The sequence below is a fragment of the Mizuhopecten yessoensis genome, unplaced genomic scaffold, assembly GCF_002113885.1.
Source record: "Mizuhopecten yessoensis strain PY_sf001 unplaced genomic scaffold, ASM211388v2 scaffold7513, whole genome shotgun sequence".
Taxonomy (NCBI): Eukaryota; Metazoa; Mollusca; class Bivalvia; order Pectinida; family Pectinidae; genus Mizuhopecten; species Mizuhopecten yessoensis.
Window position 1 is genome coordinate 58,766 of NW_018407085.1, and position 16,834 is coordinate 75,599.

General features: G+C 39.3%; 1 protein-coding gene across 1 annotated transcript in view; it reads left to right on the forward strand.

The window, feature by feature from the left end:
- LOC110453817 (orexin receptor type 2-like) overlaps nucleotides 1-16,078 on the forward strand; it is a gene marked incomplete at its 5' end in the record, with an annotated part of 53,342 nt that extends 37,264 nt beyond the window's left edge. The window contains one exon of the mRNA XM_021502986.1: nucleotides 15,104-16,078. Within this exon, the coding sequence (XP_021358661.1) occupies nucleotides 15,104-15,508 (405 nt within the window). The remainder of the gene's footprint in view (nucleotides 1-15,103) is intronic.
- Nucleotides 16,079-16,834: the final 756 nt, after the last annotated feature.

Consider the following 16,834-nt stretch of genomic DNA (forward strand, 5'->3'; position numbering starts at 1 on the left):
TGTCTAGGATGGTAGGATGGGTGTATGACTAGGATGGGTGTATGTCTAGGATGATAGGATGGGTGTATGTCTAGGATGGGTGTATGTCTAGGATGGTAGGATGGGTGTATGTCTAGGATGGTAGGATTGGTGTATGTGCAGGAAAGGTGTAAGTCTAGGATGAGTGTATGTCTAGGATGGGTGTATGTCTAGGATGTTTGTATGTCTAGGATGTGTTTATGTCTAGGATGGTAGGATGGGTGTATGACTAGGATTGGTGTATGTCTAGGATGGTTGCATGTCTAGGATGGGTGTATGTCTAGGATGGTAGGATGTCTAGGATGGGTGTATGTCTAGGATGGGTGTATATCTAGGATGGTTGTATGTCTAAGATGGTAGGATGGGTGTACGTCTAGAATGGGTGTATGTCTAGGATGGGTGTATGTCTAAAATGGGTGTATGTCTAGGATGGTAGGATGTGTTTATGTCTAGGATGGGTGTATGTCAAGGATGGGTGTATGTTTAGGATGGGTGTATGTCTAGGATGGGTGTTTGTCTAGGATGGGTGTTTGACGATATATAGGGACACAACCGCTTTGTGTATTTTAAATTAATTATCTAGGAACAGTGGATGTATTCAATGTCATTTTGGTTCCGTATCGCTATCATAACTAATCAAACGTTATGTATTCTAACATGTCATCAATTTTACGACATCTTTTATTTCTGATAACCATGTTTTATTGCCACATAAACCATGAACAATGCCATTTTAAAAGCCTCCTACCTATTGCTATCAAGTGTTTACTGTTGAGACATGTGGGGCTTGCACAGGGAAAATATGCATTCGTAAACATTCCCTTTCTTTTAACCAACATTCCCGTTTCCCCTACCTACGATATTTACATGCCGCAGATAAATTGGTACTCAAAAGCTTGCTCCAAATATCATTAATTCCGTGTCAGATTTCCTCGGCTGGCAGACAAGCTTATACACAGGATTTCCAAACATGCAGGTCTATAAAGATTATGGAAAAGTAATGTTCGCCACAAAATCTCGTAGCGAAAAATGCTATTTCTTTGTTTGGTATGAAGGTCGAAACTTTATAAAGAGTGTTATGGTTTTGCTGTCATTATCCGAGTTCTTCATGTGAACACGTGACATAACCTGGATTTGACTTAGATTTACATAGTTGGTGTCATCGATGTAGAAGGCGCTTACCATTCCGGAACGCCTGGTCTTATTTTCTTACGTTGCTTAGCGTTTCGAATTTTGATCGTTCCAGGTCTTTATATGTCGTGCTGTTGTTTGTTAACACAAATATATATTTGCAATAAGTGATGACAACAGTTAGTATACAGCATTTATATACAAGTGTTTATATAATTTTCAATTTTTTTCCTAAGACGCTTTGAAGTATATATATATAATAACCCTTCTACAGTAACACAGTGTCTATGCATTATACATTGATTACCTTTTGAAAGAGACGGTTTTAGTTTGACCTTTATGTAGTAAGCTTTCGAGGTGACAAGTCCAATTATCTTTTCTTCAGTCCCATAACATATTGTTATCTCGATCCCTAAAAATAAATATTTGCTTTATTTGAAAAAGAAGCCAAGACAATCATTTAAAAAAATTGCTTTGCATAAGAATCGTTGCCTTTTTAAAGGGGAAAGTGGCTTACATTATATTTGTAACTCCCCTTGCAACTACCAGTAAAGATTAACACTAGATTTTTTGTCCCGTTTCGAATGTGTACGTTACGTAAAGCCTACCGTTTTTTTATATTTATTTATTTTTACCTTTTTACAGGCAGATGCAATGATAAATCATAGCGCTTAGTGAAAAACTACGTGTTCGTGTATGTCTAGGATGGGTGTATGTCTAGGATGGGTGTATGTCTAGGATGGTAGGATGGGTGTATGTCTAGGATGGGTGTATGTCTAGGATGGTAGGATGGGTGTATGTCTAGGATGGTATGATGGGTGTTTGTCTAGGATGGTAGGATGTGGGTATGTCTATGATGATAGGATGGGTGTATGTCTAGGATGGTAGGATGGGTGTTTGTCTAGGATGGAAGGATGTGGGTATGTCTAGGAGTGGTGTATGTCTAGGATGGTAGGATGGGTGTATGTCTAGGATGGAAGGATGTGGGTATGTATAGGATGGGTGTATGTCTAGGATGGTAGGATGGGTGGATGTCTAGGATGATAAGATAGGTGTATGTCTAGGATGGGTTTATGTCTAGGATGGTAGGATGGGTGGTTGTATAGGATGGGAGGATGTGGGGATGTCTATGATGGGAGGATGGGTGTATGTCTCGGATGGTAGGATGGGTGTAGGTCTAGGATGGTAGGATGGTGTACGTCTAGGATGGGTGTATTTCTAGGATGGTAGGATGAATGTATGTCTAGGATGGGTGCATGTCTAGGATGGGTGTATTTCTAGGATGGGTGTATGACGATATATAGGGACACAACCGCTTTGTGTATTCTAAATTATTTAGCTAGGAACAGTGGATGTTTTCAATGTCATTTTGGTTCCGTATCGCTATCATAACTAATCAAACGTTATGTATTCTAACATGTCATCAATTTTACGACATCTTTTATTTCTGATAACCATGTTTTATTGCCACATAAACCATGGCCAATGCCATTTTAAAAGCCTCCCACGAATTGATATCAAGTGTTTACTGTTGAGACATGTAGGGCTTGCATAGGGAAAATATGCATTCGTAAACATTCCCTTTCTTTAAAACAACATTCCCGTTTCCCCTACCTACAGTATTTACATGCCACAGATAAATCGGTACTCAAGAGCTTGCTCCGAATACCATTAATTCCGTGTCAGATTTCCTCGGCTGGCAGACAAGCTTATACACAGGGGTTCCAAACATGCAGGTCTATAACGATTATGGAAAAGTTATGTTCGATGGGTGTATGTCTAGAATAGGTGTATGGCTAGGATGGTAGGATTGGTGTATGTCTAGGATTGGTGTATGTCTAGGGTGTATGTCTAGGGTGTATGTCTAGGGTTGGTGTATGTCTAGGATGATAAGATAGGGGTATATCTAGGATGGGTGTATGGCTAGGATGGTAGGATTGGTGTATGTCTAGGGTGTATGTCTAGGATGATAAGATAGGTGTATAATGGGTGTTGGTCTAGGATGGTTGTATGGGTGTATTTGTAGGATGGGTGTATGGCTAGGATGGTAGGATGGTGTACGTCTAGGATGGGTGTATCTCTAGGATGGGTGTATGGCTAGGATGGTAGGATGGTGTACGTCTAGGATGGGTGTATCTCTAGGATGGGTGTATGACGATATATAGGGACACAACCGCTTTGTGTATTCTAAATTATTTAGCTAGGAACAGTGGATGTTTTCAATGTCATTTTGGTTCCGTATCGCTATCATAACTAATCAAACGTTATGTATTCTAACATGTCATCAATTTTACGACATCTTTTATTTCTGATAACCATGTTTTATTGCCACATAAACCATGGCCAATGCCATTTTAAAAGCCTCCCACGAATTGCTATCAAGTGTTTACTGTTGAGACATGTAGGGCTTGCATAGGGAAAATATGCATTCGTAAACATTCCCTTTCTTTAAAACAACATTCCCGTTTCCCCTACCTACGATATTTACATGCCGCAGATAAATCGGTACTCAAGAGCTTGCTCCGAATACCATTAATTCCGTGTCAGATTTCCTCGGCTGGCAGGCAAGCTTATACACAGGGTTTCCAAACATGCAGGTCTATAACGATTATGGAAAAGTTATGTTCGCCACAAAATCTCGTAGCGAAAAATGCTATTTCTTTGCTTGGTATGAAGGTCGAAACTTTATAAAGAGTGTTATGGTTTTGCTGTCATTATCCGAGGTCTTCATGTGAACACGTGACATAACCTGGGTTTGACTTAGATTTACATTGTTGGTGTCATCGATGTAGAAGGCGCTTACCATTCCGGAACGCCTGGTCTTTTTTTCCTTGTTCTTTTGCAAGGTTCTAAATGATAATCTTACCTATGTTAATATTTTGCCCTAGTTTTATCCATTCTATTTTGAATTATGGTTTTGTCGACACTTGTGTATTTCTTGTTGTTGTTGTTCGAGTGAAGATACACATAAAACCACGTTACTGGCACACCATGACCACTCCTCTCACCATCAAACAAGTATGACAGCAGATTGGTAGGTAATAAAAACGGAGTACAGTAGTTAGTAACAAAATGTTTGCGCCAAACATAAGAGCATAATTTGATATTATCTACATCAAGTTGACCTACAGGTGCCTACTTACAAGTAGACACGAAAACGCATAAATTGCCATTGGCTGTGTTAGAATAGATTCAATCACCATTTGGACGAGATGTCAAATATTTCTATGATAACGTTAACGAAAATTCCTTATTTGATATTCTTGTGCTTGGTTCGTAGTTTTAGCCACAGCACGGAACAATTGTCCCTTGGAAATGAAACAAGCGAGCTTCGAGGGAGCGTACCTTCTATCCTAACTAGATTGGAAAGGAAAGAGATTAAATGAAATTACAGACCTGAAGTGTCTGTGTTGGAACATACTAAGCCTACATTTATCTTTTTTTCACCATTTTTATATATTACACCAAGATGCATACACATATGTTGAACATATAATTGAATAAGTCATATCTAAGCAAAGATTAACAGACCTCATTTTAAGCTCCAATACAGGCACAATCCGATGCATCAAAGAAAATTGAAGGTAAACCTGAACTATATTTTTCTTATTATTTAGGAAAATGTCTTATTATAACGAATGATGTTGAATATTTTTTATTTGTTTTTCTACTGATGACGTTTTAGTAGCTGACATTTTATGATTCATTTTTTTTATATATATAAATTCTCAATATTTTAGTGTTTGTTAGAGAGAAAAAAAGGCAAAACTTTAGAATGCAACACAAATAGATTAGTGAAATAAGAACTGAGGATTGAAACTACTTTAACTTATAGATCCCTTTATGTCACAAAACAATTTTGTATCTCGGAGGTATATAGGTCAAACACAATCCATGCAGTCGTAACATTAATCTTGGCCTGATTTCTAAGTGTGGAATTCAATTAACGACATCGCGTTTTAGACTGTGAATGACCAGCATGTGTCCCTAGATTTGTGAGGGTAAATGATGTAAGCCTGTGGTACGAACAAAGTTTGTTCCTCCAGGCTGTTTGATTTCGTTTCTGGATTTTCCATTTGTTCTGGTGTCCCCACGAGCTCTGTGTTGTTTTTGAGTTTACGATTTTTCCCCTCCTGGTGTTCCCATGATTTCTGTTGATTGTTGTTGCTGAGTTTAAAGATGTGTATTTCCTTTATTTCTGGTGATGCTTCCGTTTCATTGTTGTTTTTTTAGTTTTGGGGGATGTTTGTTTTCTTTTGTTCTGTTTCATCTCAGTTTCTGGGGGGTTTCAAATGTATGGGTGTAAACTTCTTGTTCTGAATGCCGTTGGTTCTTTTTCATCGACATTGAATTCCGAATTATTCCTATGTTGCTTAGCGTTTCGGATTTTGATCGTTTCATGTCTTTATATGTCGTGTTGTAGTTTGTTAACACAAATATATGTTTGCAATAAGTGATGACAACAGTCAGTATTCAGCATTTATATACAAGTGTTTATATAATTTTCATTTTTTTTCCTAAGACACTTTGAAGTTTATATATATAATAACCCTTATACAGTAACACAGTGTCTATGCATCATACATTGATTACCTTTTGAAAGAGACTGTTTTAGTTTGACCTTTACGTAGTAAGCTTTCGAGGTGAAAATTCCAATTATCTTTTCCTCAGTCCCGTAACATATTGTTATATCGATCCCTAAAAATAAATATTTGCTTTATTTGAATAAGAAGCCATAACAATTATTTGAAATAATTGCTTTGCATAAGAATCGTTGCCTTTTTAAAGGGTAAAGTGTCTTACATTATATTTGTAACTCCCCTTGCAACTACCAGTAAAGATTAACACTAGATTTTTTGTCTCCTTTCGAATGTGTACGTTACGTAAAGCATACCGTTTTCTATTTTTATTTTTATTTTTTACAAGCAGATGCAATGATAAATCATAGCGCTCGGTGAAAAATCTACGTGTTCGTTCAATTTACACCAAACAAATAGTTTTTATGTAGCAAGATAATAATCATCGACCAAGCTTGGTCCCGCGAACTAAGATTAGGCGAAAACGTCGGTGAACTGGATCCGAACTGTGGCAAATATTTAGAGTTAAATCATCAGGGATTTGCATGTCATTTTCTTTTTTTATTTGAATAACTTTTTTATACTGAAATAAATGCGTAAATCAAGATTGTTACCATGTCACGAGGCGACGTTAACCCTGAACAGGAAGTTCGTGCAATGCAGCAGTTTATCGAACATTAGGCTCTGCATTTGAAAACTACCCACCGCGATACGGATACGTTGATGAATTAACATCCCCGCTGCACTTCTTTTAAGTAAAGCTACCTAAGCATTGTAGTGTTGTTCATAGCTCTATAAATGTCATTGGATATCAATCAAAGGTTGTAATGTTATTGAATTGGCATGATTGATACGATGTTTCTATACAAAGGCATTGTTTTATGAGTATATATATATATATATATATATCGGAATAATCTTTGATAATCTCATACCATCATGCAGCGGACTACAACAGGCCAATTCTTACCATGACTATAGCCGGAATCAGGTTCTACGTATACTGAGCTTCTATTAGGTATGGGTATGTTAACCGCATACTGTTACTCAATAATAATAATTACTCAACTTTCTATGGTTCTACTGACAGTCTGAAACTAACTTGTTAATGAATTGATTGCATATAAGATCATTTTTGACACAAATACGAACTAGTTCAGAGTTGGCATGGCACTCTACTTTACTAGGTTAGTCTTTAAATATAGCGTTTTGTATTTAATCTTTACAGACTTACTAATTAGTCTTCTTGTATTAATTTCCGCTACTGTCGTCTGCTCAAACATCTCCATACTTGTTGACAGTTACAGTCGTTGAAGGCGGCTTGAATATTCCCTATATTTTTTTTTCAACTGGCAACGGGAAGCCAGCTATCCTCACCTTACGAAACTGTAACGTTTGAATTACAATTAATAATGATGTAGAAATTCGCCTATTTCGAAATTTCAATTATAGTACATTTTTGAAACGGTGACAGTGGGAGCCGACACGTTTACCTCTAATGCAATACTAACCTTCTGTAGGAAATAGGAGGACCAAAATATCACGTCTAAAAGCCAAAGACTGCTGCAAGTTCTCGGTAAAGTATATATGTCTCTTTAAGAGCGATTGAGTATATTTGCTGTAGCACACGGCTACCTCAGACCGTAGGTATAAACTGTATGTTGTATACGTGTACCTCAGACAGTATGAATGTGTTGTTTGCATACATATTTTTTCCGTGTTTTCGTATGTCTACCTCGGAAATATATATATATGCATTCAATGAGATATTTTAGGGGTGGGGGGGGGGGGGGATTGTGATTGTCGGTGTCAGTACTTCAACAAATATGCATTCGCGCGTTGAGGAGGCAAGTTGAGTTTCCATATTCCAGTTTGATAACCCACTAGGGGCTTTCATCATTAAAGAAACCACATTTCACCAATTACGTTGCATCTTGTAGAGAGAGAGAGAGAGAGAGAGAGAGAGATTGCATAAGTATTACACAATAAGTGGCAGACCATATCGCGCTTGCAACACGGACATCGATGTTGAATTCCGATAACAATGCATGTTATCTGGGCTTGTATGAGCTCTCGTTTGTAGAATACTCTTTCACTTAAGATGACCCCATGGATCTTTCGACATAAAAGTACAGAGCTAACGAGGAATTTCCCCGGAGACCAAAATAACGGTTTTCCTAACATAGAGATACCATCTTCGTCGTCTGTAGGCTGGTCGAATGTCTAATTGCTCACGTTCTTCCGATGAATATTTTAGCCGTCAAAGGAAGGATCACATGCATTCTGCATAAATTAACTAAGTGGAACGTTTAACTATTATTTGTCTATAGAATCACGCGTACAGATCAGCCTGGAGATATTTCCAACGTACGAGTGTAATTTGTATAACCTCTACTTTACCACCCCTGGTACAGCAATTATTTATAACAGACCTGATGATCGTGACATGTACCCTATCTGTATTTTTTCTGTCCAAATGACAGCCCCAACGTTAATCAGTAGCTGCTTTCACTATACGGCCTTTATATTTTGTCAGTAGATTTACCCACAGGGAGCTAAAGAACGTGATAATGATTGTTTAGCCATGAAGAAGTTGTGTATGTTATTCCGCGGAGAAGTTATATAAAATAACATATGCCGTATGATACATTAAATGACGATACCAGGACATTGATACCAGACGATGACATGAGGACGATGACACCAAACGATGACATGAGGACTATAACACCAGACGATGACATGAGAACACTGATACCAGACGATAATATTGGGACAAATATTCCAGTTCAATCACATGTGGACAGTGCCACGAGAATAATGACATAAAATAAAAACACAAGATATATGACATCATGACAATGACACCAGAAAAATGACATGAGAACAGACACAAGAATAATTATATGATGAAAGTGACACTAGGAAAATGACTTGAGGACGGTGACACCAGAATAATGACACAGGACGGTGACAAAAGATTATAGATATGATGACAGTGAAACCAGAACAACGGCATGATTACAGTGACACCAGGTCAATGTCATAGGGACATTGACACCAGTTCAATGACATGAGGACAGTGATGTCAGAACAACGGTATGCTTACAGTGACACCAGGTCAATGACATGAGGACAATGACACCTGGTCAATGACATGATGACAGTGACACCAAACCAATGGCATTATTACAGTGACACCAGGTCATTTACATGAGGACAATGATGTCAGAACAACGGCATGCTTACAGTGACACCAGGTCAAGGACATGAGGACAGTGACACCTGGTCAATGACATGAGGACAGTGACACCAAACCAATGGCATTATTACAGTGACACCAGGTCAATTACATAAGGACAGTGATGTCAGAACAACGGCATGCTTACAGTGACACCAGGTCAATGACATGAGGACAGTGATACATTCAATAGCATCAGGACAGTGCCACCAGGTCAATGTCATCAAGACAGTTCCACCAGGACAATGACATGAGGACAGTGACACCAGAACAACCACATGAGGACAGTGACACCTGGTCAATGACATGAGAAGAGTGACACCAAACCAATGGCATTATTACAGTGACACCAGGTCAATTACATAAGGACAGTGATGTCAGAACAACACCATGCTTACAGTGACACCAGGTCAATGACATGAGGACAGTGACACCTGGTCAACGACATGAGGACAGTGACACCAAACCAATGGCATTATTACAGTGACACCAAGTCATTTACATGAGGACAGTGATGTCAGAACAACGGCAGGCTTACAGTGACACCAGGTCAATGGCATGAGGACAGTGACCTTAGAACAACGGCATACGTAGAGTGACATCAGGCCAATGACATGAGGACAGTTACACCAGGTCAATGACATGAGAAGAGTGACACCAAACCAATTTCATTATTACAGTGACCCCATGTCAATCACATGAGGACAGTGACGTCAGAACAAAGGCTTGCTTACAATGACAATAGGTCATTGACATGAGGACAGTGACCTCAGAACAACGGCATACGTAGAGTGACATCAGGCCAATGACATGAGGACAGTGACACCAGACCAACGGTTTGCTTTCATTGACACCAGGTCAATGGCATGAGGACAGTGATACAAGGTCAATAACATGATGACGACAGTGAAATCAGGTCAATAACAGGATGACAGTGACATCAGAACAACGGTATGCTTACAGTGACACCAGGTCGATGACACGAGGACAGTGACACCAGGTCAATGACATGCTTACAGTGACACCAGGTCAACAACATGAGGACAGTGACACCAGAACAACGGTATGCTGAAAGTGCCACCAGGTCAATGACAAGAGGACAGTGACACCAGGTCAATGACTTGAGGAGAGTGACACCAGGTCAATGAAATGAGGACAGTGATACAAGGTCAATAACATGGGGACAGTGACACAAGGTCATTGACATGAGGACAATAACACTAGGTCAATGACATGAGGACAGTGACACCAGGTCAATGACATGAGGATAGTGACACAAGAACAACGGTATGCTTACAGTGACACCAGGTCAACGACATGAGGACAGTGACACAAGAACAACGGTATGCTTACAGTGACACCAGGTCGATGGCATGAGGACGGTGACACCAGAACAACGGTATGCTTACAGTGACACCAGGTCAACGACATGAGGACAGTGACACCAGAACAACGGTATGCTGAAAGTGCCACCAGGTCAATGACAAGAGGACAGTGACACCAGGTCAATGACTTGAGGAGAGTGACACCAGGTCAATGACATGAGGACAGTGACACAAGGTCAATGACATGAGGACAGTGGCACAAGGTCAATGACATGAGGACAATAACACTAGGTCAATGACATGAGGAAAGTTACATTAGGTCGATGACATGAGGAAAGTGTCACCAGAACAATGACATGAGGACAGTGACACCCGGTCAATGACATGAGGACAGTGACACTAAACCAATGGCATTATTACAGTGACACCATGTCATTTACATGAGGACAGTGACCTCAGAACAACGGCATGCTTACAGTGACATCAGGCTAATGACATGAGGACAGTGACACCCGGTCAATGACATGAGGACAGTGGCACAAGGTCAATGACATGAGGACAATAACACTAGGTCAATGACATGAGGAAAGTTACATTAGGTCGATGACATGAGTAAAGTGTCACCAGAACAATGACATGAGGACAGTGACGTCAGAACAAAGGCTTGCTTACAATGACAATATGTCATTGACATGAGGACAGTGACCTCAGAACAACGGCATGCTTACAGTGACATCAGGCCAATGACATGAGGACAGTGACACCAGACCAACGGTTTGCTTTCATTGACACCAGGTCAATGGCATGAGGACAGTGACACCAGACCAACGGTTTGCTTTCATTGACACCAGGTCAATGGCATGAGGACAGTGACACCAGACCAACGGTTTGCTTTCATTGACACCAGGTCAATGGCATGAGGACAGTGATACAAGGTCAATAACATGATGACGACAGTGAAATCAGGTCAATAACAGGATAACAGTGACATCAGAACAACGGTATGCTTACAGTGACACCAGGTCGATGACATGACGACAGTGACAACAGAACAACGGCATGCTTACAGTGACACCAGGTCAACGACAATAGGCGGTGACACCAGAACAACGGTATGCTGAAAGTGCCACCAGGTCAATGACATGAGGACAGTGACACCAGGTCAATGACTTGAGGAGAGTGACACCAGGTCAATGACATGATGACAGTGACATCAGGTCAATAACATGATGACAGTGACATCAGAACAACGGTATGCTAACAGTGACATCAGGTCAATGACACGAGGACAGTGACACCAGGTCAACGACATGAGGACAGTGACACCAGAACAACGGTATGCTGAAAGTGCCACCAGGTCAATGACATGAGGACAGTGACACCAGGTTAATGACTTGAGGAGAGTGACACCAGGTCAATGACATGAGGACAGTGACACAAGGTCAATGACATGGGGACAGTGACACAAGGTCACTGACATGAGGACAAAAACACTAGGTCACTGACATGAGGACAGATACACCAGGTTGATGACATGAGGAAAGTGACACCAGAACAACGGCTTGCTTACGTGACACCAAATCAATGACATGAGGCAGTGACACCAGAACAACGGCATGCTTACAGTGACACCAGAGCAACGGCATGCTTATACTGACACCAGCTCAATAACATGATGACAGTGACACCAGGTCAATGACATGAGGACAGAGACACCAGGTCAATGACATAAGGACCGTGACACCAGGTCAATGACATGAGGACAGTGACACCAGGTCAATGACATAAGGACCGTGACACCAGGTTAATGACATGAGGACAGTGACACCAGGTCAATGACACAAGGACCGTGACACCAGGTCAATGACATGAGGACAGTGACACCAAGTCAATGACATAAGGACCGTGACACCAGGTCAATGGCATGAGGACAGTGACACCAGGTCAATGACATAAGGACCGTGACACCAGGTTAATGACATGAGGACAGTGACACCAGGTCAATGACACAAGGACCGTGACACCAGGTCAATGACATGAGGACAGTGACACCAGGTCAATGACATAAGGACCGTGACACTACATTAAGTACATACGGTGACATCATATAATGTCATCTGATAATGCTGTGAGATAATTCATCACGGACAATTACTTCAGCAAACGCTACGAAAGTACCTTTTTGTACGTGTATATGCTTTTTTGTGCTGTAATTCCATTACCGTTAAGTATTTGTTTTATAAAGTCTATTCAGACTATCAATGACACATACTCATACTCCACACAAGCGCTTGATATCGAAGGTGTTCGAGCTAAACATCGAAGTTGTATTTCTAAATAAACGCTTTGTATTTGGATACAAATAACGTTCTTGCATCTGCATGTATTGTTCAAAGTCATAATGACAGTCCACTTTTCTTACGTACACTTGGTCAGCGAGCACGTACGTTGTATATCACTATGCAGATAAAACGGTAAAACAAATTACATTTTCTTTCATCACAGATTAGCCGAATGAGCCTTTGGAACGTTTTAGTTGCCTGTATATAGCACGTATTGATACGTATCTGGCCATATAACCATGGATTATACTTAAAATATTCGTAATCTTATATGAACTGCCGTGTATGAAATAAAAGACCAGTTACATGTCATTTACTTGTAAATGATAGCATTCGTAATTTCTCTTTCGGTTCACAGTGATTATATATGAATGTTGTAGAGACTGGATGTATTAATTTTCAACTCATTAACTCACTTTTTCAGATCTTACAGCGTAAAACATTGGTTAGAAAACCCTCACATCACCAGATCTAATACAACGTAAAGCATTGGTTAGAAAAACCCTCACATCACCAGTTCTAATACAGCGTAAAACATTAGTCAGAACACCCTTACATCACCAGATCTAATACAGCGTGAAACATTGGCTAGAAAACCCTCACATCACCAAATCTAATACAGCGTAAAACACTGGTTAGAAAACCCTGACATCAACAGATCTTATACAGCGTAAAACATTGGTCTGAAAACCCTCTCATCACCAGATCTAATACAACATAAAACATTGGTTGGAAAACTCTCACATCAGATGTATTAATTTTCAACTCATTAACTCACTTTTTCAGATCTTACAGCATAAAACATTGGTAAGAAAACCCTCACATCACCAGATCTAATACAGCGTAAAACACTGGTCAGAAAACCCTCACATCACCAGTTCTAATACAGCGTGAAACATTGGTTAGAAAACCCTCACATCACCAGATCTAATACAGCGTAAAACATTGGTCAGAAAACCCTCACAGCACCGTTTCCAATGCAGCGTGAAACATTGGTTAGAAAATCCTCACATCACCAGATCTAATACAACGTAAAACATTGGTAAGAACAACCCTCACATCACTAGATCTAATACAGCGTAAATAATTGGTTAGAAAACCCTCAAATCACCAGATCTAATACAGCGTAAATAATTGGTTAGAAAACCCTCAAATCACCAGATCTAATACAGCATAAAACATTGGTCAGAAAGCCCTCACATCACCAGATCTAATACAACGTAAAACATTGGTAAGAACAACCCTCACATCACTAGATCTAATACAGCGTAAATAATTGGTTAGAAAACCCTCACCCCACCAGATCTAATACAACGTAAATCATTTTTTAGAAAACCCTCACACCACCAGATCTAATACAACGTAAAACATTGGTAAGAACAACCCTCACATCACTAGATCTAATACAGCGTAAAAGACTGGTTAGAAAACCCTGACATCAACAGATCTTATACAGAGTAAAATATTGGTTAGAAAACCCTCAAATCACCAGATCTAATACAGCGCAAACATTGGTTAGAAAAACCCTCACATCACCAGATCTAATACAACGTAAAACATTGGTTGGAAAACTCTCACATCACCAGATCTAATACAACGTAAAACATTGGTAAGAACAACCCTCACATCACTAGATCTAATACAGCGTAAAACACTGGTCAGAAACCCCTCACATCACCAGTTCTAATACAGCGTAAAACACTGGTCAGAAAACCCTTACATCACCAGTTCTAATACAGCGTTAAACATTGGTTAGAAAACCCTCACCCCACCAGATCTAATACAACATAAAACATTGGTTGGAAAACTCTCACATCACCAGATCTAATACAACGTAAATCATTGTTTAGAAAACCCTCACACCACCAGATCTAATACAACGTAAATCATTTTTTAGAAAACCCTCACACCACCAGATCTAATACAACGTAAATCATTGTTTAGAAAACCCTCACATCAGCACTTGAAGAAAGTACGCAGAATACTGCTAAGAACCCCCACCCCCCCACCCCACCACCCACATTAGACACTCCCTCAAAACATTGTTCGGAAATTCATCAGCTCAAAGGATCTACCACAGCGAAACAAATTGCTTTAGAAACAAGTTACAAAGTCAGATCAAATATAGCAGAATATATACTAAATTGAAAAATGCATAATCAATGATTTGCTATTCTCACTGTTAAGAAACCATTTGTATTTCATACCATTTATATTTCCAGATCTAGCGGCGTTTAACACTAATTAGAAAAGTATTTATACCTTTTTGATTAGATACAGCACAGAATATGTAGTTAAAAAAAAAAACACATTAAAACATATGGTCCTGAAATGTGCTTTAATAATGAAAAACTATTCTCTGTGGTTACTTTTACCTCACAGAAAGGAACTTTTGTTGCTCTCTCAGTTGCAGATTTTATATCAGTATTTCGAAAAAATGAAAACTAATATGATTTATTTGCATTTCAGGTTATTAAAATGCTGGTTGCTATCATCATCATATTCATCGTTTGCTGGGCCCCTCTACTCATCAACAACGTCCTGGTGGGATTCAAACTGTTGCCTGACCTTAATATCAACCACCACAAACATATTCGTGAGGCCCTCCACATCATGGCGTACTCAAATAGTTGTGTCAATCCAGTGGTCTATACGTTCATGTCCCGTAACTTCAAGGAAACGTTCAAACAAACCCTGTGTGGCTGTCTGCGCAAGCCCAGACGTTACAGGAAGAACACTTTGGAAGCGGGAACTTCACTCCAAAATGGTAAAACATACAATACTTGTATTAACGGAGAGACCAGCGTGATTGTCAATAGAAACGCAGTCGAGTTGTCTAATTGTCGATACGGAACCAACGCCGAATCCGTGTAACACAACAGTACATGTTACGCTATACTACAACATAGTGAACTCGTACGAAACTGTAGTAAATGAGAATAAACTCGTGTTTTTAAATTGCAACATACTGTGAAATTAGATATTTTCGTGGGGCCCACATTTCGCGGTTTCCCGAAAAAAAAAAATCGTGGGTACATGTATTCGTGTATTACGAATACCCACTCATACGGAGAAAGTATTTATGTCAAACTTTTAATTACTGCGTGGGCCTATGCATTTTGGGGGATTACCCCACGAAAATGAGTGAGTTCACGGTAGTGTGAACTTATGCTGTACTTTGGTACATGACATCATGGTGAACTCGTGTGGTACTGACTGTACAAAAGAACGGCAAAATGAAAGTTTGAGTAAACTATAAGGTACGCGATGAGGAACAACAATTTCTATTAGCTACCATGTATATGTTAGATATATCGGAGCAATGTCAAAACTACGATAGCGTGTGAACGAGACTACACTTACACGAAAGCTACATGTAGCATGGAATTCAAAAGAACACAACAGTTTATTTAAAAAAACATGATGAAATAAATAGTCATTGTTTCAGAGGAATGCGATGTTATTTGTTTTCTCATGTGATGTCCAGTAATTACATTATTAAAAATAATATTGTAGTAATGAAGAAGTTCTTACAAAAAAAAAGTATTGAATGGCGATGTGCCTTTTTTCTTTATTTCATGATCAGCGAGAAAATAAAGGGATTACTATACTTTATTTGATCTGTGAAAGGACATCAACATTAACATCCTCGACTGGTATTTTGCGAATGAAGTAGTGGTGTTTTACCGGTGCCTCCTCCACACATTTTGTGGAGGGTGTGGAGGGTGACCTTTTGACCTAGATATGCATGTATGACGCAATAGGGGAGGGAAAAACCCGTGGAATGTGTGGAGGTGATACCGGTTAAACAGACCTTAGACCTATATATGCATGTATGACGCAATAGGGGACGGGAACCCATANGGTTGTATTTAAAAAACAAGTATTTTCAAAAATGTAATAAAAAAAAATGTGGAGTGATTGAATGTTTTTTTCGTCAATACCTTAGTACATAGGACAGGCTAAGCTTTAAATACATGTGATTCAAACTCTGTAATCATATTGGTGTAAGGAATGAAATTAAGTTTGTCAAAGTATACAACCTTCCAACCTATACTGTTAAAGGCATAACGATGTTTAACAAAAGTAAAACTTTAAAACCAAGAAATATACACACAACATTTAGCATTCATAGACAAGATATGCATAGTAAGAGGTAGTTTTTGAGTATTTAAAAAACAAGTATTGTCAAAAAACTAA